Source organism: Macaca mulatta, chromosome 1 (assembly GCF_049350105.2).
Source record: "Macaca mulatta isolate MMU2019108-1 chromosome 1, T2T-MMU8v2.0, whole genome shotgun sequence".
NCBI classification, from domain to species: Eukaryota; Metazoa; Chordata; class Mammalia; order Primates; family Cercopithecidae; genus Macaca; species Macaca mulatta.
The window spans coordinates 170,570,471-170,587,155 of record NC_133406.1 but is presented as its reverse complement, the minus strand read 5'-3'; the positions used below and the strand labels follow the sequence as shown (position 1 = coordinate 170,587,155).

Below are 16,685 nucleotides of genomic sequence, written 5' to 3'. Positions count from 1 at the left end.
TTTAGTAATACTTAGGAACCAGAACATTTAGAACATATAAATATTTTATTAAATTACAGAATTATTAGTATTCTATTTATTTTTATTCATTCATTCAGTCATTCATTTATTCATTTATCATTTATTTACTGCCTTTCCAAAAAGCATATAAGGCAACTTTCTATGATGTTATTAATGGTTCCATGTGCTTCTTTGGATGTATTTTATTTGTAATTAAGCTTAGCTATTGCCTTGAAATTTTATGTTATCGTAGAGAAATACAAATTGTAAAATGTCAGTTCAAACTACCATTTTTAATATTAAAATTAATGGTAGAATGGATACATAGTTCCACTGGGAGAAAAATAAAGACAAGGATTTATTGAGAATCTACTATGTACCTGGTGCTATGAGGTACTTTAACTATATTTTGTCTTGCAACCCATAAAACCCTTAAAGGGCATATTTATCTCGATTGTGTAGATGAGGAAACTGAGGCTCATGTGTCACACAAAATAACTCACCTGTATTGTCACTGTTTCACTGTTGTAACTCCTGCACTTAGCATAGTAGTAGGTAGAATTTAAATCTGCTTCTGCCTGGTGCCTACATACATACTCTTTCTACTCTATGATGATGCCTTCTCAAATGTTTGTAAAACCTAACATTTTCATAGAACATGACTCATAGATTAAAAACCTCTTACCTATGCATTATTACCTCACATAACCTTCAAAACAATCTAGAGAAGTAGATATTATAGGATGGAGAAAAGAATACACAAGTAGAATATATTGACTAATCCAAAACATATCATGACCCCAATCATGCCCTGTGTGCTACAGGTTAGTGCTTTCTTAGTTAACTGAGCTTAATGAATGCTAGTAATTACCTTGTGCTCTTTCAGATCCACTTACATTTCCTGAGCACTCAGTATCACCAAGAATTATTTTCGGTAGCAATGAAAAGCTAAAGGTTATGGACCCAAGAAAATAACTTATTAATCATCCAGGCTACTGTAGCCCTAGACACAAGCAGGGCTGGGGAGGAAATCCTTGGCCTTTCCTACTTCCATGTCCACAAGTGGCCAGCTGCTAATATAAATAGTGTGGTCTCTTTTATAATGGAGACATTGATAATTTCCTCTTGTTCATTTTTTAATTTCTACCACCATAACAGTATACCATAGCACCCACTGTTTACTGGCTTATTGAATTAGGCATTAATATAAATCAGTTATAATTTCAGGTGAGGGAAGGCTAAAATAATATAAATATATGTAATAAATTATCTTATCATATAATTTTGCCTGGAAGAAATTAGCCTCACTATCTGTTTTACTGAAGTTGATTGAAATTACTTAGTTGATACTCGTCTCACTAGATTTTGAGTTAGAGAAATTTAGATAGCAATATTTGCACCTAAACTATTTTTAAATGTCTACTGTCCTTTCTTTCTGTATACATGCAAATGACTCAGTATCAGATAGTACCAACATTTGGTATGCATTTATTCACCCTAGTGCCAAGGCTTATTGGCTTATTTAATGCCATTTTTTCTGCTGAAAGCAAAGCAAGATTTATGCTGCACCTCAGGGCAGCTCATGCCTATAATTTCTATTGATTCTGCTGCATTTATTATTGGCTACTTGTCCCTCAAGAAAGATTCACTTACCTATCTAATTATGAAAAAAGCTTTCAGCCTATAAATCCAAATAAATTCTTATAGACAGTGACTAAATTTACCAAAATAATAATTTAGTACTCATGTGGAATTTCGTTATAATGGAATTCTGGTTTAAAAATTACTTGGGCATTATATTACCACCTTCAGATTGAAGCCCATGATATCACTATCATTTAGATCCAAGCTTGGCATATTTTTACCTTTGTAATACCTATTTCTTCCAAAAGATATTATGAAAGTGAATAATATAACAATAATTTCACTGGAAAAACTTTGAGGATGATTGTTTTTAACAATTTTTACTGCAGATGTTTTGAATCTGTGGTAGTGTCCTTTATGAACTATGTGCCAATTACTTAGCAAAAGAAATTCTTGCATTCTTAAGGGATATGTCCTGAGACCTTTGAAAATTGCCAAATTCTAATACGACTCTCATATAATTGTAATAATAAGTATAATTTCACAAGCATACTGTACACCCATCAGTTACCAAAGCTGCTGTACCACCTAAGCTTATTTAACTCAGTTATGTGACTACTGCACACACATATATATGTTTATACACATATATATACATAAGAACACATGCACATGCTCATACAAATGTGCAGACATATATAGATATAGAGAAAGAGGCATACATATGCATGCACATTTATGTCTCAGCAAAATTAGAAATTACTTGATCAAGTAGACACTTGGTGATCATTCATAGCAGTCAAAATTATAAATGTTAAATCCACAAATACCCACACTCATCTCTGGGCATAGCATCTGTTCAGCAAGACTTCTACTCAGAATTATTGCATGTCTTATCAAATACAATTTCTGGTTTTTCACAAAATCACACCAGCTATTTTCTGTATTATTTTGAAATATTTAAAGATGTGCAGAATTTAGAAGCTAAGGAAATAGTGCATTGTGATGATTTTCCATGTTATTATCTTTAGTTATATATGATAAGGAAAATAAAACTCATTCTTACTCCTTAAAATATCCAAAGAAAATACAAAGAATGTGGTACAAAAAATAATTGAATTAATAGCTGAACCTCAGTTCAATTATTTTCTCTGGAATAATAAATTTCAACAGTGATAGCTTCATTTTTTTTAACATTTTTTCAGTAGCTTTTTTAACCTTTAATAGAATTTTAACTGCTAAGCTACTGAATTTATATACAATAGCTATACTCCTTTGGGAAAGAATGTGCACATACTGCATAATTCTCTTTTTGGTCTGCACCACCACCACCACCACCACCACCAAATGTCAATAAATTGTTTTTAATGGTTTTTCTATTTCTGCAGACTTAAGTCATTCCTAAGATGTCTCATGTAAGAAAAACAAAAAGGCCAGAGCATTCTTAAAAGGAAGTTGCTTTCAGGAAGTTCCTTTAATTTGTTACCTAGTGGAAAGTTCTTTTTAATGTGTCTGCATGTTTGTGTTCCTTTTGGCCCCTGTAATAAAGACATGGTGTGATTTTTAATTCTAATTTTAAAAAGAAATAGATTAATTTATAAACTAGTGAAGCACCTACACCATTATGTTAGAATTTTGACTAAAAGGATTTCACATTTTTTAACACCAAAAAGAATTTTGTAATTCTGTTTCTCTGTAACAGTGAGTAGGAGCCATGTCTGGGCAGTCAAAGCAAGTGTGGTGGAGGAAACACAGATAGAGATGGAGAGGATATGGAGAAAAAGGAAACCTATGTTAAATTCTGGCCACTTCTTAAAAATCTACATTGCACAGACCTGGCCAAATGAACATATTAATTATCCCACTTCACTAGCAAACAAACTAAGTCAGAAAAGACAAATACTAAAAATTCAAAAAGAAAACACTGGCCAGTAATGCTTAACCTGAATAATTATGTTTTAAATCTTAATTTTAATTTTTATTTACCATATTTTCATATCTAGAAAAAAATGTGTATGGGCACATGCAAACATATTAATCTGGAAAAGGTAAAACTAGAAAAGCAATGCTGGAAAACAGATAGTCATTGAATAGCTACCTGCTTATTTTGAAGTAACACATACTTTAAACGTGTTGTCTAGATTGAATTTTTCAAATAAACACACATCAATTCATTCCTAACTCAGGAGCTCAAATTCAGTCCCTTTTTTCTCTTTTTTTTCATACTTTTTGATAGGATTATGAAAAAAGAATTCACATAACCAAAGAACAAGAAGAAAACTGAGTTAATTTTCATTAAATCCATTAGATACTAGGAAGACTTCATCTAATGTCATAATAAATCCTATTTTAGAATTTTTCCAAGCAATGCTTTTAAAAAAATACGTGTGGTCAGAAAGCAGGTAAGGAGGTTCTGTCATTGTTTTTCAGAGGAGAACAAACTAAGACCACTAAATGTAACCAGATGAAGCCTAGCAAACAGCCCATTTTTAACATGTTATGATGAGAATAGCCCAGTTCTCCCTTTCTAGGGTAGGAGGACAATTCCTTACACAAAGTATAGTTGCACACTCTCTAGCTGAGCTTTATCAGTAGGGATCCTTTAGAACATGTGCAGAAAATGACATAGGAGGCCGGGCGCGGTGGCTCAAGCCTGTAATCCCAGCACTTTGGGAGGCCGAGACGGGCGGATCACGAGGTCAGGAGATCGAGACCATCCTGGCTAACACAGTGAAACCCCGTCTCTACTAAAAATACAAAAACTTAGCCGGGCGAGGTGGCAGGCGCCTGTAGTCCCAGCTACTCGGGAGACTGAGGCAGGAGAATGCCGTGAACCCGGGAGGCGGAGCTTGCAGTGAGCTGAGATCCGGCCACTGCACTCCAGCCTGGGTGACAGAGCGAGACTCCGTCTCAAAAAAAAAAAAAAAAAAAAGAAAATGACATAGGAAACACTGGAGTATCATAGCTCAACCACAGAAGATTCTCTCAGGAAACCAAGCAGTACTTGTGTATCCTACACACTAGGGAAGGAAGGAACCTTTATGAAAATATATGTAAATATACCATTATACTTCCTCCACTGGAGGCTTTCTGATGGTATATGATTGCTTGCTATTACTCAGGTTAGAATATGAAATCACCCAAAATAAAGACGGGCAGGTATTAGTATTTGTTAAAAATAATAAGCAAGAAATCAGCCAAAATGAAATATTTATGAAGAGTTTAAACTTTAATATATATCATTTATGTAAATAAATAAATTTGGTAATCAAAACAGTCATGATTTACTTACACTACGATTCTAATAGCACATTTTTAATAGCATATTTTTGATGCCTCCCCAAAGCTATTTGTTGATAATGCCATAGTACCATAAATCTTGCACTATGCCAGTGTCAGCACTATTTGGGTTTAGTGCAAGGCATATTCTCCCAGAATTAATACAACCTTATAAAATTTATTTTAGGTTATGACTTGGAATATTAGAACTTACATTCTATGCATTATATGGTTTCAATTTCTATTCTAGATGGTGAGATTATACTAAAATTAAGCAAGTTTTAAGTGCTGTGGTTTTTAACAATTGTAACAATTGGTTATTTTTATTCTGATTATTTTTATTCAGGTACTGTAACTAATCTAAATTTTTCCTTAAAATTCAGTGAACAACTCTAAGATGGTTATTTAATTGCATTTTTAATTGCTTCCAAAAAGCTTTCAATTTACAGTTCTTACCCAGTAAATAGTATATAATATTTCCAGTTCAGGATGTATGTTTTTCTGCAATTAAACAAATTTAATTTTACCATGATCATTAGGGACTCTTTTCAGAAAACTATGGTAAACTTCTACTACATCACTAAAGAATGCCATACCATTTTTGCAATAGACCCCGTCCCAGCAAAGCAACATTTTAGACAATGGACAAGAAGATGTATCTCCTAGTGGCCAATGGAATCCTTATCCACTTGGGAGGCGGGATGTACCTCCGGACACCATTACTAAAAAGGTAACCAATTTTTAATTAATGATACAAACCATGAAGCTTGCACAATCTACTACAATATATAATCAATATTTTGTGTCTTATCATCATTTCTAAGTTTGTGATAACTTTAAGGTAAATAATATCCTACTACAGGAGTTTGGTTGACTGTAAGTACACTGAAAAGAATGGAAAATGAACGCTGCCAGCTGTTCAAAGTTGGAAATAAATGTTTATAAACAGCGTCCTGCAACCTTTCTACAGATACTCTTTCCTCTTACCACTCACCTTTGAAGTGCACATATAGAATGATATGTGATGTACTTCTGACTCTCTTGGCTTTAACAGTGTGTTGTAACCAGTTTGCATAAAAGAAAATTTGATTCACTATTTCTAAAGTTATGACAATTGATTCAGCAAATATTTAGTGAACAACTATATGTACAACTATATGTGGAGTACTTGCTAGATATTGAGGAAACAAAAATGAAAAAGATACAGTTTCTTACCTCAAGAGCCTTTTTATCTAGTAAGGTGTGCTGAGTGATAAGGAGGTAATTATAATATTACATAACAAATTACCACAGCAGGAGTAAAAAGAAAGCCACAACTTGGGATAAGATACTTGCTACATATATGAGAGAAGAGAGAATTTGTATTCTAAAATATATTTTTTAAAGCTCTTACAAATCAGTAATGAAGACATACAACACAGTTTTTTTAAACTGGCAAAATACAAGGGGAATCAGGTGGGTAAATAAATACTAAAACAAAACAACCTTTTTATCAATCAGGGAAATGCAAAAGAGATGCCATTTATGTTTACTAGACTGGCAAAAATTAAGAAATCTGAAAAATACAAGTTGTTTGTAGGTATAAGAGCAGTAGAAACTCTTTTAGACTTCTTATGGGAATATGAAACACCATCACCTTGGTTACAAATTTTCCTGCAAAGCTGAATATGCACATACCCTACATTCTATCAATTCTCCTCTTAAGGTATTAAAGTAGAAAAATTATCATACATGTCATTCAGGGTACATGAAATGTTTCCAATACCAGAAAACTGGAAAAAAACAAATGTTTACCACCAGGAGAGTATGTAAATAAATTATGTTAATCACACAAAGGAATATTTCAAAGCAATGAAAATTAGTAAACTATAATTACAATAATGTGTGTTAACTTTAGAAACATAATTTGAATGGAAAAATGTTTCAAGAGATGGCATAAATATGTAATACCATATTTACAAATCCCAAAACAAGCAAAACTCATAATATTTAGGCATAAGTACATAAGAAACCTATTATTATAAGTAAATGGTAAATATAGTATTTAGAACTGTGGTTATCTCTAAAGGTAAGGTAGGGGATGGAATCAGGGAGAAAGTGGATATTATCGTTGGAACTATTCTAATTCTAAAATTGAATTATGGTTCTTTACACTCTACTTTTTAAGCTCATGAGTGTTCATTTTATAATTGTGCTTTGTAACCTACATATGTATTACATACTTACATTCTTTATAACCTAAGTGATTTTTCCCTTGATGACTACTTCAGTGCTTTCAAAAAATGCATTAAATATCAAATTTTATTTTATCCAAAATATTTGGTAATGCCACTGATTTACAGGCATTTATTTTATGCATGTTATTAATTTGACTATTGGGTAATATTCAGCATCATAGGTAAACATAATATGATGTGGTTAATGCTAAGAAGATGGGATACAGGGCTATGACACCACCTGGAAAGGGTACCTGTTTAGTGAGGGAACTAAGAGCAGTGGTGTCAAATAAGGCTAGAGAGATATGCAGGAGCCAGATGATGCTGGGATTTATCCTGTGGGAAATGAGAATGGGAATATAAAGTGTTTTAAACAGAGAAAGGACATGATCAAATTTTTATTTAAAGAGCCCTCTGATAGCTTTTCAGAGAATGAATTAGCGAGGAGAAAGACTGGAGCCAATAGAACTAGTTAAGATTCTATAGTAATTCAGGTGAAAGTAAATGGAAACAATGGGTGATGGAAAGAAATGCTGTATTAGTCCATTCTCACATTGCTATAAAGAACTACCTGAGACTGGGTAATTTATACAGAAAAGAGATTTAATTGACTCACAGTTCCTCAGGCTGTATAGGAGGCATAGCTAGGAAGGCCTCAGGAAACTCACAATCATAGTGGAAGGCAAAGGGGAAGCAAGCATGTCTTCACATGATTGTAGGACAGAAAGTGAGAAGGGGGAAGTGCTATATACCTTTAAATAAACAGATCTCATAAGAACTCCATCACAAGAAGAGCAAGAGGAAAGTCCACTCCCATGATATAAACACCACCCACCAGGTCCCTCCTTCAACACATAGGGATTACAATTCGACATGACATTTGGGTGGGGACACAGAGCCAAACCATAACAAATTCATAGATCCAATATCACGATAAATGTTAGAGCCAAAACAATCTTGTGATTGGACATAGGGCATAGAGATAGATAAAAGTTCCAAGGTTGATACACAAGCTTCTAATTTGGTCAGGGGAGTGATGATGTTCCATTCACTAAGATGGGAAATACAGAAAGAGTAATAGGTGGAAGTGGAGGAAGAGAGAAGAGTTTAGGTTTTTACATGTTGATTTGAGGTAGTTTTAAGGCATCCAAGTGGAAATGTTCAGTGGATGTTTGGATATATTTATCCTAAGTTCAGTAGAGAAATCTTAGCTGGAGCTTCAAATTTAGGAATCATCAGAATATGTGTTATTGAGCCATGAATGAGGCAGAAGGATGACACAGAACTCCATGGAACGCCAACATTTAAGAGATGTACAGTACATAGGAAAAATAGGCAGAAAAGAAATAATCAAAGATTGGATCAATACAGTGATTTTACTGCAAGCTGTAGAAAATTCAAGGGAGACATTGTTGAACTTCAAGGAAACACTTCACTAAACATGAGAAGTAGTTGAGGTTTACACTATGCCTCAACTTTAGTACTTTGTTCTCCCTTATTAAATACTTAGGGATTTATTTTCCCATTCCGCTCTGCCACCACACTGTTGGCTCTATCCTAAAATTGGTTTCTCTCGTAATTATAAGATTACTACCAATGACGATTGGTAATATGAGCTTCCTCTTTCAAATCCAGCAAGAGAGAGAAGCAAGCTTCCAATAGCTGTCTCTTATGTGCAAAACCTTTCTTCCCTGAGTCTTTCAACAAGCCTCATCTTACATCTCACTGACCCAAAATAGCTAAGGACTTCCCATCCTAGAAAAAGAAATGGAGTTTTATGATTGGCTTTGGCTGATCAGTTGGAGTAGAGTAGATGGGGCTCTCAATTTCAATGATCGCTAAGAAACATGTAAAAGGAAAAACAAGGGAAAATGGCACCTTGGAAACAGTGAGGGAAAAAATGTTTTTAGGAGGGAATGATCAACTGTCAAATGATGCACAAAAACGTCAAGCAAGATAAGTATGACTAAAGGCTCCTTGGATTTAGCAACAAGGAGGTTATTGGTGATATCAGCAAAAGCAGTTTGCTTAAATGATGGGATGGAATCCATAGGAATCTACATTAAAGGGTAAGTAAAGAAACCTATAAAACTCAAGAAAGAAGTAATGTACTAAATGTACTGTGTCTTCTTCCTACTATTATGATAAGCAGGTTCTGATTATCCCATATTATAGCAATTTTGCCTAAAATCTGAGATTCCTGAACCTATAAATAGATATGTCCACCTATCACCTCTCAGAGTAGAGAGAATAAGGACCACTTTAAATATTCAAATTTAGTTTATATTACATATTATATATTAGTTGAATAGTCAAGTTAATATTCAGTGAGAATCAACCTAAGGAAAGAAAAATGGTCATGGGAGTATTAGCCTCGGCTGCAAAATTTGCTGAAATAGATGCGATAATTGTACTATTAGTTATTGGGTTTCTATTTGACTCTACAATGACATTTTTAAAAGTTAATATTATTTTTGCAGTTGTTATGGAGTGAGTACTTAGGCTAGACATAATGGGAATGGAAAGATAGAAAGTGAACTACAAATTGAATGGGGAATCAAAGGGGAATAAGTGGTAAAGAATTCTTAGCCAGTGTCTGATTTGAGTCTATTTCTCCAAGCCTCTGTAGATTTTTTTTTTTTTTAATCTTGTTTCTCCAACTAAGCCATCAGAAAACACAGTAATACTGTAGGGATTTGGGGGGAAATTATGGAAAGTCTTTGACTGAACTTGTGGCTCTCTGTTGTGGCTATCATAGATTTTTGGTTGCTCATGGCCATGCCAGCCAGCACTTCAAGCACTACAGAGAACAAATATGAGTATCTTCCAAGCTGTGGATCCAAAACTTAGACACATAAAGTAATTGGACAAGAAGTGTTTATTTCTCAGAATTTTGCTTCTGTCCTATGCACCTGAGAGTGACAAAGTGATGGAAAAATGCCAAGAGTGTTAAATGCTGTCTTTTTTTTTTTTTAATGGAGTAAAATTAGGTGGTAGATGTTATTCCTTTCTTGCTATGCAGTCCCAGAGTCACAATATATATATATATATATATATATATATTTTTTTTTTTTTTTTTTTTTGCATTATCTTGCTCTGTCGCCCACCCTGGAGTGCAGTGGCACGATCTCGGCTCACTTCAGCCTCCCCGTCCTGGGTTCAAGTGATTATCATGCCTCACCCTCCCAAGTAGCTGGGATTGCAGGCATTCACCACCATGCCCGACTAATTTTTGTATTTTTAGTAGAGACAGAATTTTGCCATGTTGGCCAGCCTAGTCTCAAACTCCTGACCTCAAGTGATCTGCCTGCCTTAGCTTCGCAAAGTGCTGGGATTACAGGCGAAAGCCACCATGTCCGGCCCAAAATCTCAAATTTTGATGTCTGTTAGTGTAAAAAGTTTAGGATTCACTGCTAGAAGAACATTTTATAGCTATGTAAATCCCCCACCCAAAATTCCAGGCAGTATTATATGAATACTTTAAGAACTGCTGTTTAAAAATTTTGCCATTGCTGAAAACAACCATGGTTTCAGAAGGAGAGTTTGTATTTTAGGGTCCTATTACATCACTTCTGTTACTCCTACAGTCTATCAGATTATGCCACAGTCACTATAGTCACAATATTTGGTTCCATGTATTAAATTTTTACATAAGGCAGTGTGTTAAATGCTTTAACATATTTCTTTCTCTAACTTTCACAGCAACTATATGAAGTAAGCACTATTATTTTGTTAAAGAAGAAACTCATACTCAGAGATTAGGTTACTTGCCAAGCTCACATGGATAACTTATCATTTTATATTTCCCTCCAATATGTAACAGAAAATAATATGAAAGTGATATTATAAAAGATAAATGCAAAAACATGTTATTTTAAATTCAGATATTGCACTCTGATTTGGTCAAATCCTCTATAGGGATGACAAGGCTGTTTTGCCCTAATTCTAAAATGATACTCTTTTAAAAGGATTAGAAGTCTTAAACACGTTGATTATCTGTAAAATGTAAAATTAAAGGATAATATCTGCAAGGGTATGTTAGAATGATGGAGCAGAAAAACATTGCAGCTAAAAGGCTACAGTGACATATTAAAACCATTGAAACCATACACTTCCCTTCTAGAATGGATAACCAAGAAACTATAAAATCCTAGCATTTTAAAATCTGAAAATTCTTTAGTAACAAGAGACTAGGCATTCAAAGGTCTCCTTTAGCATCAGTGACTCTTTCCACCCTGAGTGTCTGTTCCCTCCCTGAGTGTTCTAGGTTAAGTGCATAATGACTTGGCAGTTGGAGTAATAAAGATGGCTAACAAGGGTCAGTATCAGGATGGACTCAGAGGAAGAGGAAGGCTTTAAAAATTTGCTGATTAGTCTTGGCTCACAAACTTACCTCTTATGCTGAACTTGCCTGTGATTTTCTCACATCTACAATATCAATTCAGATATTAAGCACTTCAGGATTGCCAGGATTGTCATCTCTGGGACATATCTCGGAATTTATCAGAAGAAGAAGAAACTAGAAGAAAGTGTGTGTGTGTGTGTGTGTGTGTGTGTGTGTGTGTGTGTGGTCATTTTCATGTTCTTATTATTCTTCCTTTACCCCACCCCACCCCCAAATTGTAATTTTTGCTTTTTCTGAAATACTTTTTTTAAGATTTTTTAATTAAGCTTATCAGGAGGAATATTCATTTCTTATTTTAATTGTGTCATTTGTCATGTTTTTTAATGTAATACATTTCAATGTTTCTTTCTATAAAAATTTAGAAAGGTAAGATCTAAAATACCTTTTGAAAATCATAAATTGTTTTTCTGTCAACCATGTGGCCAAATCATCATTTGTGCTTAAAATAACTGGATCAAATTTCTTTTTTTTTTTTTTATTTAAGTTCTAGGGTACATGTGCACAACATGCAGGTTTGTTACATATGTATACATGTGCCATGTTGGTGTGCTGCACCCATTAACTCGACATTTACATTAGGTATATCTCCTAATGCTATCCCTCCCCCCTCTCCTCTCCCAACAATAGGCCCCAGTGTGTGATGTTCCCCTTCCCATGTCCAAGTGATCTCACTGTTCAATTCCCACCTATGAGTGAGAACATGCGGTGTTTGCTTTTTTGTCCTTGCGATAGTTTGCTGAGAATGATGGTTTCCAGCTGCGTCCATGTACCTACAAAGGACATTTTATGGCTGCATAGTATTCCATGGTGTATATGTGCCACATTTTCTTAATCCAGTCTGTCACTGATAGACCTTTGGGTTGATTCCAAGTCTTTGCTGTTGTGAATAGTGCCGCAATAAACATACGTGTGCGTGTGTCTTTATAGCAGCATGATTTATAATCCTTTGGGTGTATCCCCAGTAATGGGATGGCTGGGTCAAATGGTATTTCTAGTTCTATATCCTTGAGGAATCGCCACACTGTTTTCCACAATGGTTGAACTAGTTTACAATCCCACCAACAGTGTAAAAGTGTTCCTATTTCTCCACATCCTCTCCAGCACCTGTTGTTTCCTGACTTTTTAATGACTGCCATTCCAACTGGTGTGAGATGGTATCTCATTGTAGTTTTGATTTGCATTTCTCTGATGGCGAGTGATGATGAGCATTTTTTCATGTTTGTTGGCTGTATGAATGTGTCTTCTTTTGAGAAGTATCTGTTCATATCCTTTGCCCACTTTTTGATGGGGTTGTTTGTTTTTTTTCTTGTAAATTTGTTTGAGTTCTTTGTAGGTTCTGGATATTAGCCCTTTGTCAGATGAGTAGATTGCAAAAATTTTCTCCCATTCTGTAGGTTGCCTGTTCACTCTGATGGTAGTTTCTTTTGCTGTGCAGAAGCTCTTTAGTTTAATTAGACCCCATTTGTCAATTTTGGCTTCTGTTGCCTTTGCTTTTGGTGTTTTAGACATGAAGTCCTTGCCCATGCCTATGTCCTGAATGGTATTACCTAAGTTTTCTTCTAGGGTTTTTATGGTTTTAGGTCTCACATTTAAGTCTCTAATCCATCTTGAATTAATTTTCGTATAAGGAGTAAGGAAAGGATCTGGTTTCAGCTTTCTACTTATGGCTAGCCAATTTTCCCAGCACCATTTATTAAATAGGGAATCCTTTCCCCATTTCTTGTTTTTGTCAGATTTGTCAAAGATTAGACGGCTGTAGATGTGTGGTATTATTTCTGAGGGCTCTGTTCTGTTCCATTGGTCTATATCTCTGTTTTGGTACCAGTACCATGCTGTTTTGGTTACTGTAGCCTTGTAGTATAGTTTGAAGTCAGGTGGTGTGATGCCTCCAGCTTTGTTCTTTTGGCTTAGGATTGTCTTGGCAATGTGGGGTCTTTTTGGTTCCATATGAACTTTAAAGCAGTTTTTTCCAATTCTGTGAAGAAAGTCATTGGTAGCTTGATGGGGATGGCATTGAATCTATAAATTACCTTGGGCAGTATGGCAATTTTCACAATATTGATTCTTCCCAAACTGGATCAAATTTCTACAGGGATTTTACTTGGTAATATAAGTCAATCTATTATAAAAACTTTTCAGAAGACCAGAATAAACCAATGTAATTTAAAATAAGTACAACTTATTTAAAAGATATTTAAAAGTACAACTTAAGAAAAATCACCTTAACCTATATATCTAGAAATTTAAATAAATGCATTTTATTATTTTTTAAATATCTAAAATAGATAATCATGACCAGTTGTAGTGGCTCACACCTGTATTCCCAGCACTTAGCACTTTGGGAGGCCGAGGCAGGCAGATCACTTGAGGCCAGGAGTTTGAGACCAGCCTGGCCAACATGGCAAAACTCCATCTCTACTTTAAAAATGTCAAAAAATTAGCCAGGTATGGTGGTGTGCATCTGTAGTCTCAGCTACTGGGGAGGATGAGGCATGAGAATCACTTGAACCCAGGAAGGGGAGGTTGCAGTGAGCTGAGATCATACCACTGCACTCCAGCCTGGGTGACAAGAGCAAAACTCCATTCCCCCCTACCCCCAAAAAAAGATAATCGTTAAATTACAGTCACTGAAAAGTAAATTTATTGAAATTGTTTTCCACTGAAAAGAAATATTGTTATCAGTACTCTGTGTATGTAGAACTGGAATAAAAGTAACTATAATTTTTGGCTTTTGTAATTTAACTGAGACTAGGCATTGTGCTGTTGAGGTCCCTTATGTCAAAAGTTGGGGAGAATGTAGCTTATTTACATAGAAATAGAAAAAAGTCTGAAATAGATGAGAGAAAGAGATGAGGATTTAAATATTGGGGGAAAAAAATAGATGGCAGAAAGTAGAGTAGATCATGAGGCTGTAAGCAAGCAAGTCAAGATGTGGAAGAAGCAGATACAAAAATCACCCAGGTAAACATTACATATAAGAGATGCAGAAATAGAATTGTTTCTTATTTCCATTAACCTCAAAGTCAAGAATATCTGTTCTGGTTTAGAGTAAAATTGAAACTGAAAAATGATTCTAAAACCTGAGTGATTGTCAATGCTGTAACTAAATTTTCCTTTTGTACAGAAGCAAATATGTCAAATAGAATTGTTTTTTGCCTTAGGCTTTGTATTTTTTCCCTCCCAAAGAAATGCATGTTGTTAACAGTGAAGAACCCCCAGGAGTAATGTCTTTACTTCATTGGTCCATAAGCAAATGAGAACAATCTTCTCCATCACTGGGAGTAATACCAGTCTCAATCATGAGACTTCTCTTTCCTGGTTCTCTTTCCCAAGCCTCATTTTTCTCCTCCGACAGTAACAAATTTTTCACTGATCGGAGTAAATGTTGTTTCTGGTAGACGAGGCAGTCACTAAAACTCAGAAACAAATTGGAGTTCCTTACAGAGAGTCATTCTCAATTCCAAACAGCTTTCTAAATGCTAGGAAAAGGGATCTTTTGAGTCAGTAGGTAGGGGGAGATTCTCTGTTTCTCTCATCTTTTTCCCCTACCCTCCTTTTGGTGGTGTCACTTAGAACTTTGTGTCAAGCAATGTAAAGACTGCATTGGTACCTGTGGTAACAACATATTCTGCTGAGGCTGCTGAGGAAAAGTAGTTTCAAGAGACAGCGGCCAAATGCATTCACTGTCAGTAAGCTCTGCCCAGAAACAAGAAATGAGTTCAGTGAAAGGCCAAATTGATTAAATCATGTAATTATAATTTTTAATTTAAAAAATGTTTAGCACAATCTGTAGCCCCTGGAGAGACATTTCTTAAAGAGAAATTATGCAGTTTTTCTCCTGACCAAAAGCCATTTTTTTCAGGACATAAAAAAGTGGAAAAGTGGGAAGATACCAAATGTGTCCAAATAAAAAGAGCCTTCATCTCCAGTGAGACTTTGAAAATGACTCTTTAGATCTACAGAAATGCAACCCTACTTTCCTTGGAGTTTTGGTATCTAGAAATAACCTAGAACTAAATTATTTGTGTGGCTAATAAGTACCTACTCTTTAATTTCACCTCTGGTTGAAAAGGAACTTTTAAGTAGTAGTTACAATCATACTGGTCACCTGAGAGGCAATCAACCACTGTCACACAAACATCCTCCAAGTTAGGACAGGTTAAGAGAAGAAGAGGTAGGTAGATGAAAATTATACCTTATAGAACTTTTGATTAGTGGTCAGTTATTGACAACATTGTTAGGCACCCACCAAACACCAATAGGAGGCTTTTGAGATTTCTGATGCTTATATTAATGATACATTAATAATGTATTAAGACACCCCTTTACTTTCCCTGTCTATCAAATGTATGCCTGCATCCCTACTAAACTTGTTTCAGTATGGTCTTTATGGCAGTAACATTAGTTATTGCTCTGGAACAAAATAAAAATGCACTGTTGAGGTTGTAAAAATTATATTGTGCAGAACAATCCAAAGAACAATTATATGAATATCTGCAGGCTCAAATCAAGTTGCACTCCTTTTACATAACTTTGCCAGTAATCTCATTCAGATGAATTCCAGGTACTCTTTTAAAACATATCTTAATTTATATATTACCATGTTATTTTTTTTTGCAGAAAATCAGTAGAGCCATGCCTTTTGCTATACTTGGGAAAATAAGACTAAACACGTCCAATTAGAGTCACTGTCCCCGCAACTGCAAATTATTGATATAAGATAGAGATGGTATATACATATGTAGACTTGCTTGTTAATAATCATAGCCAATGCCAAATAAACCAAAGTACATGACCTGGAGGAAATCAAAAATTCCATGAAAATGAGACCTTTCAGAGGCAGCTCCATGACTTAATAATAGCAGTTGAATCAGGAAAAAGGATTTGAAGAAATCAGTGAAACAATTTATTTAACAATCCATTTCAAATATTTATTTTGTTAATCTGAAGAGCTAGGATAATATATTTCTAATTGATTGATTTTAGTATTATTTAATTCATGGGTGTTTTTAAAGCTCATTCTATTTCTATTGTTATTAGACTTGTTCTCAGAAATAGCGGGGATAGGAGGTTGTGAAAATGTGAATGGAAAAAAATCTCTAACTGAAAGCAAAAATGACAGCTGAATAAAATACTGTTTAATTTACAGTCACCTTTGTATTGGATTTTTCTCAAGACAACATTATTCTTTAACTCACAAA

At 34.7% G+C, this 16,685-nt stretch overlaps 1 protein-coding gene across 3 annotated transcripts in view; it reads left to right on the top strand.

The window, feature by feature from the left end:
• LRRC7 (leucine rich repeat containing 7) overlaps positions 1-16,685 on the top strand; it is a 552,677-nt gene that overhangs the window by 474,591 nt on the left and 61,401 nt on the right. For all 3 annotated transcript variants that reach the window (XM_077954325.1, XM_028832544.2, XM_028832526.2), the window contains one exon: positions 5,474-5,593. In XM_077954325.1, coding sequence (XP_077810451.1) covers positions 5,474-5,593 — 120 coding nt within the window. The remainder of the gene's footprint in view (positions 1-5,473; positions 5,594-16,685) is intronic.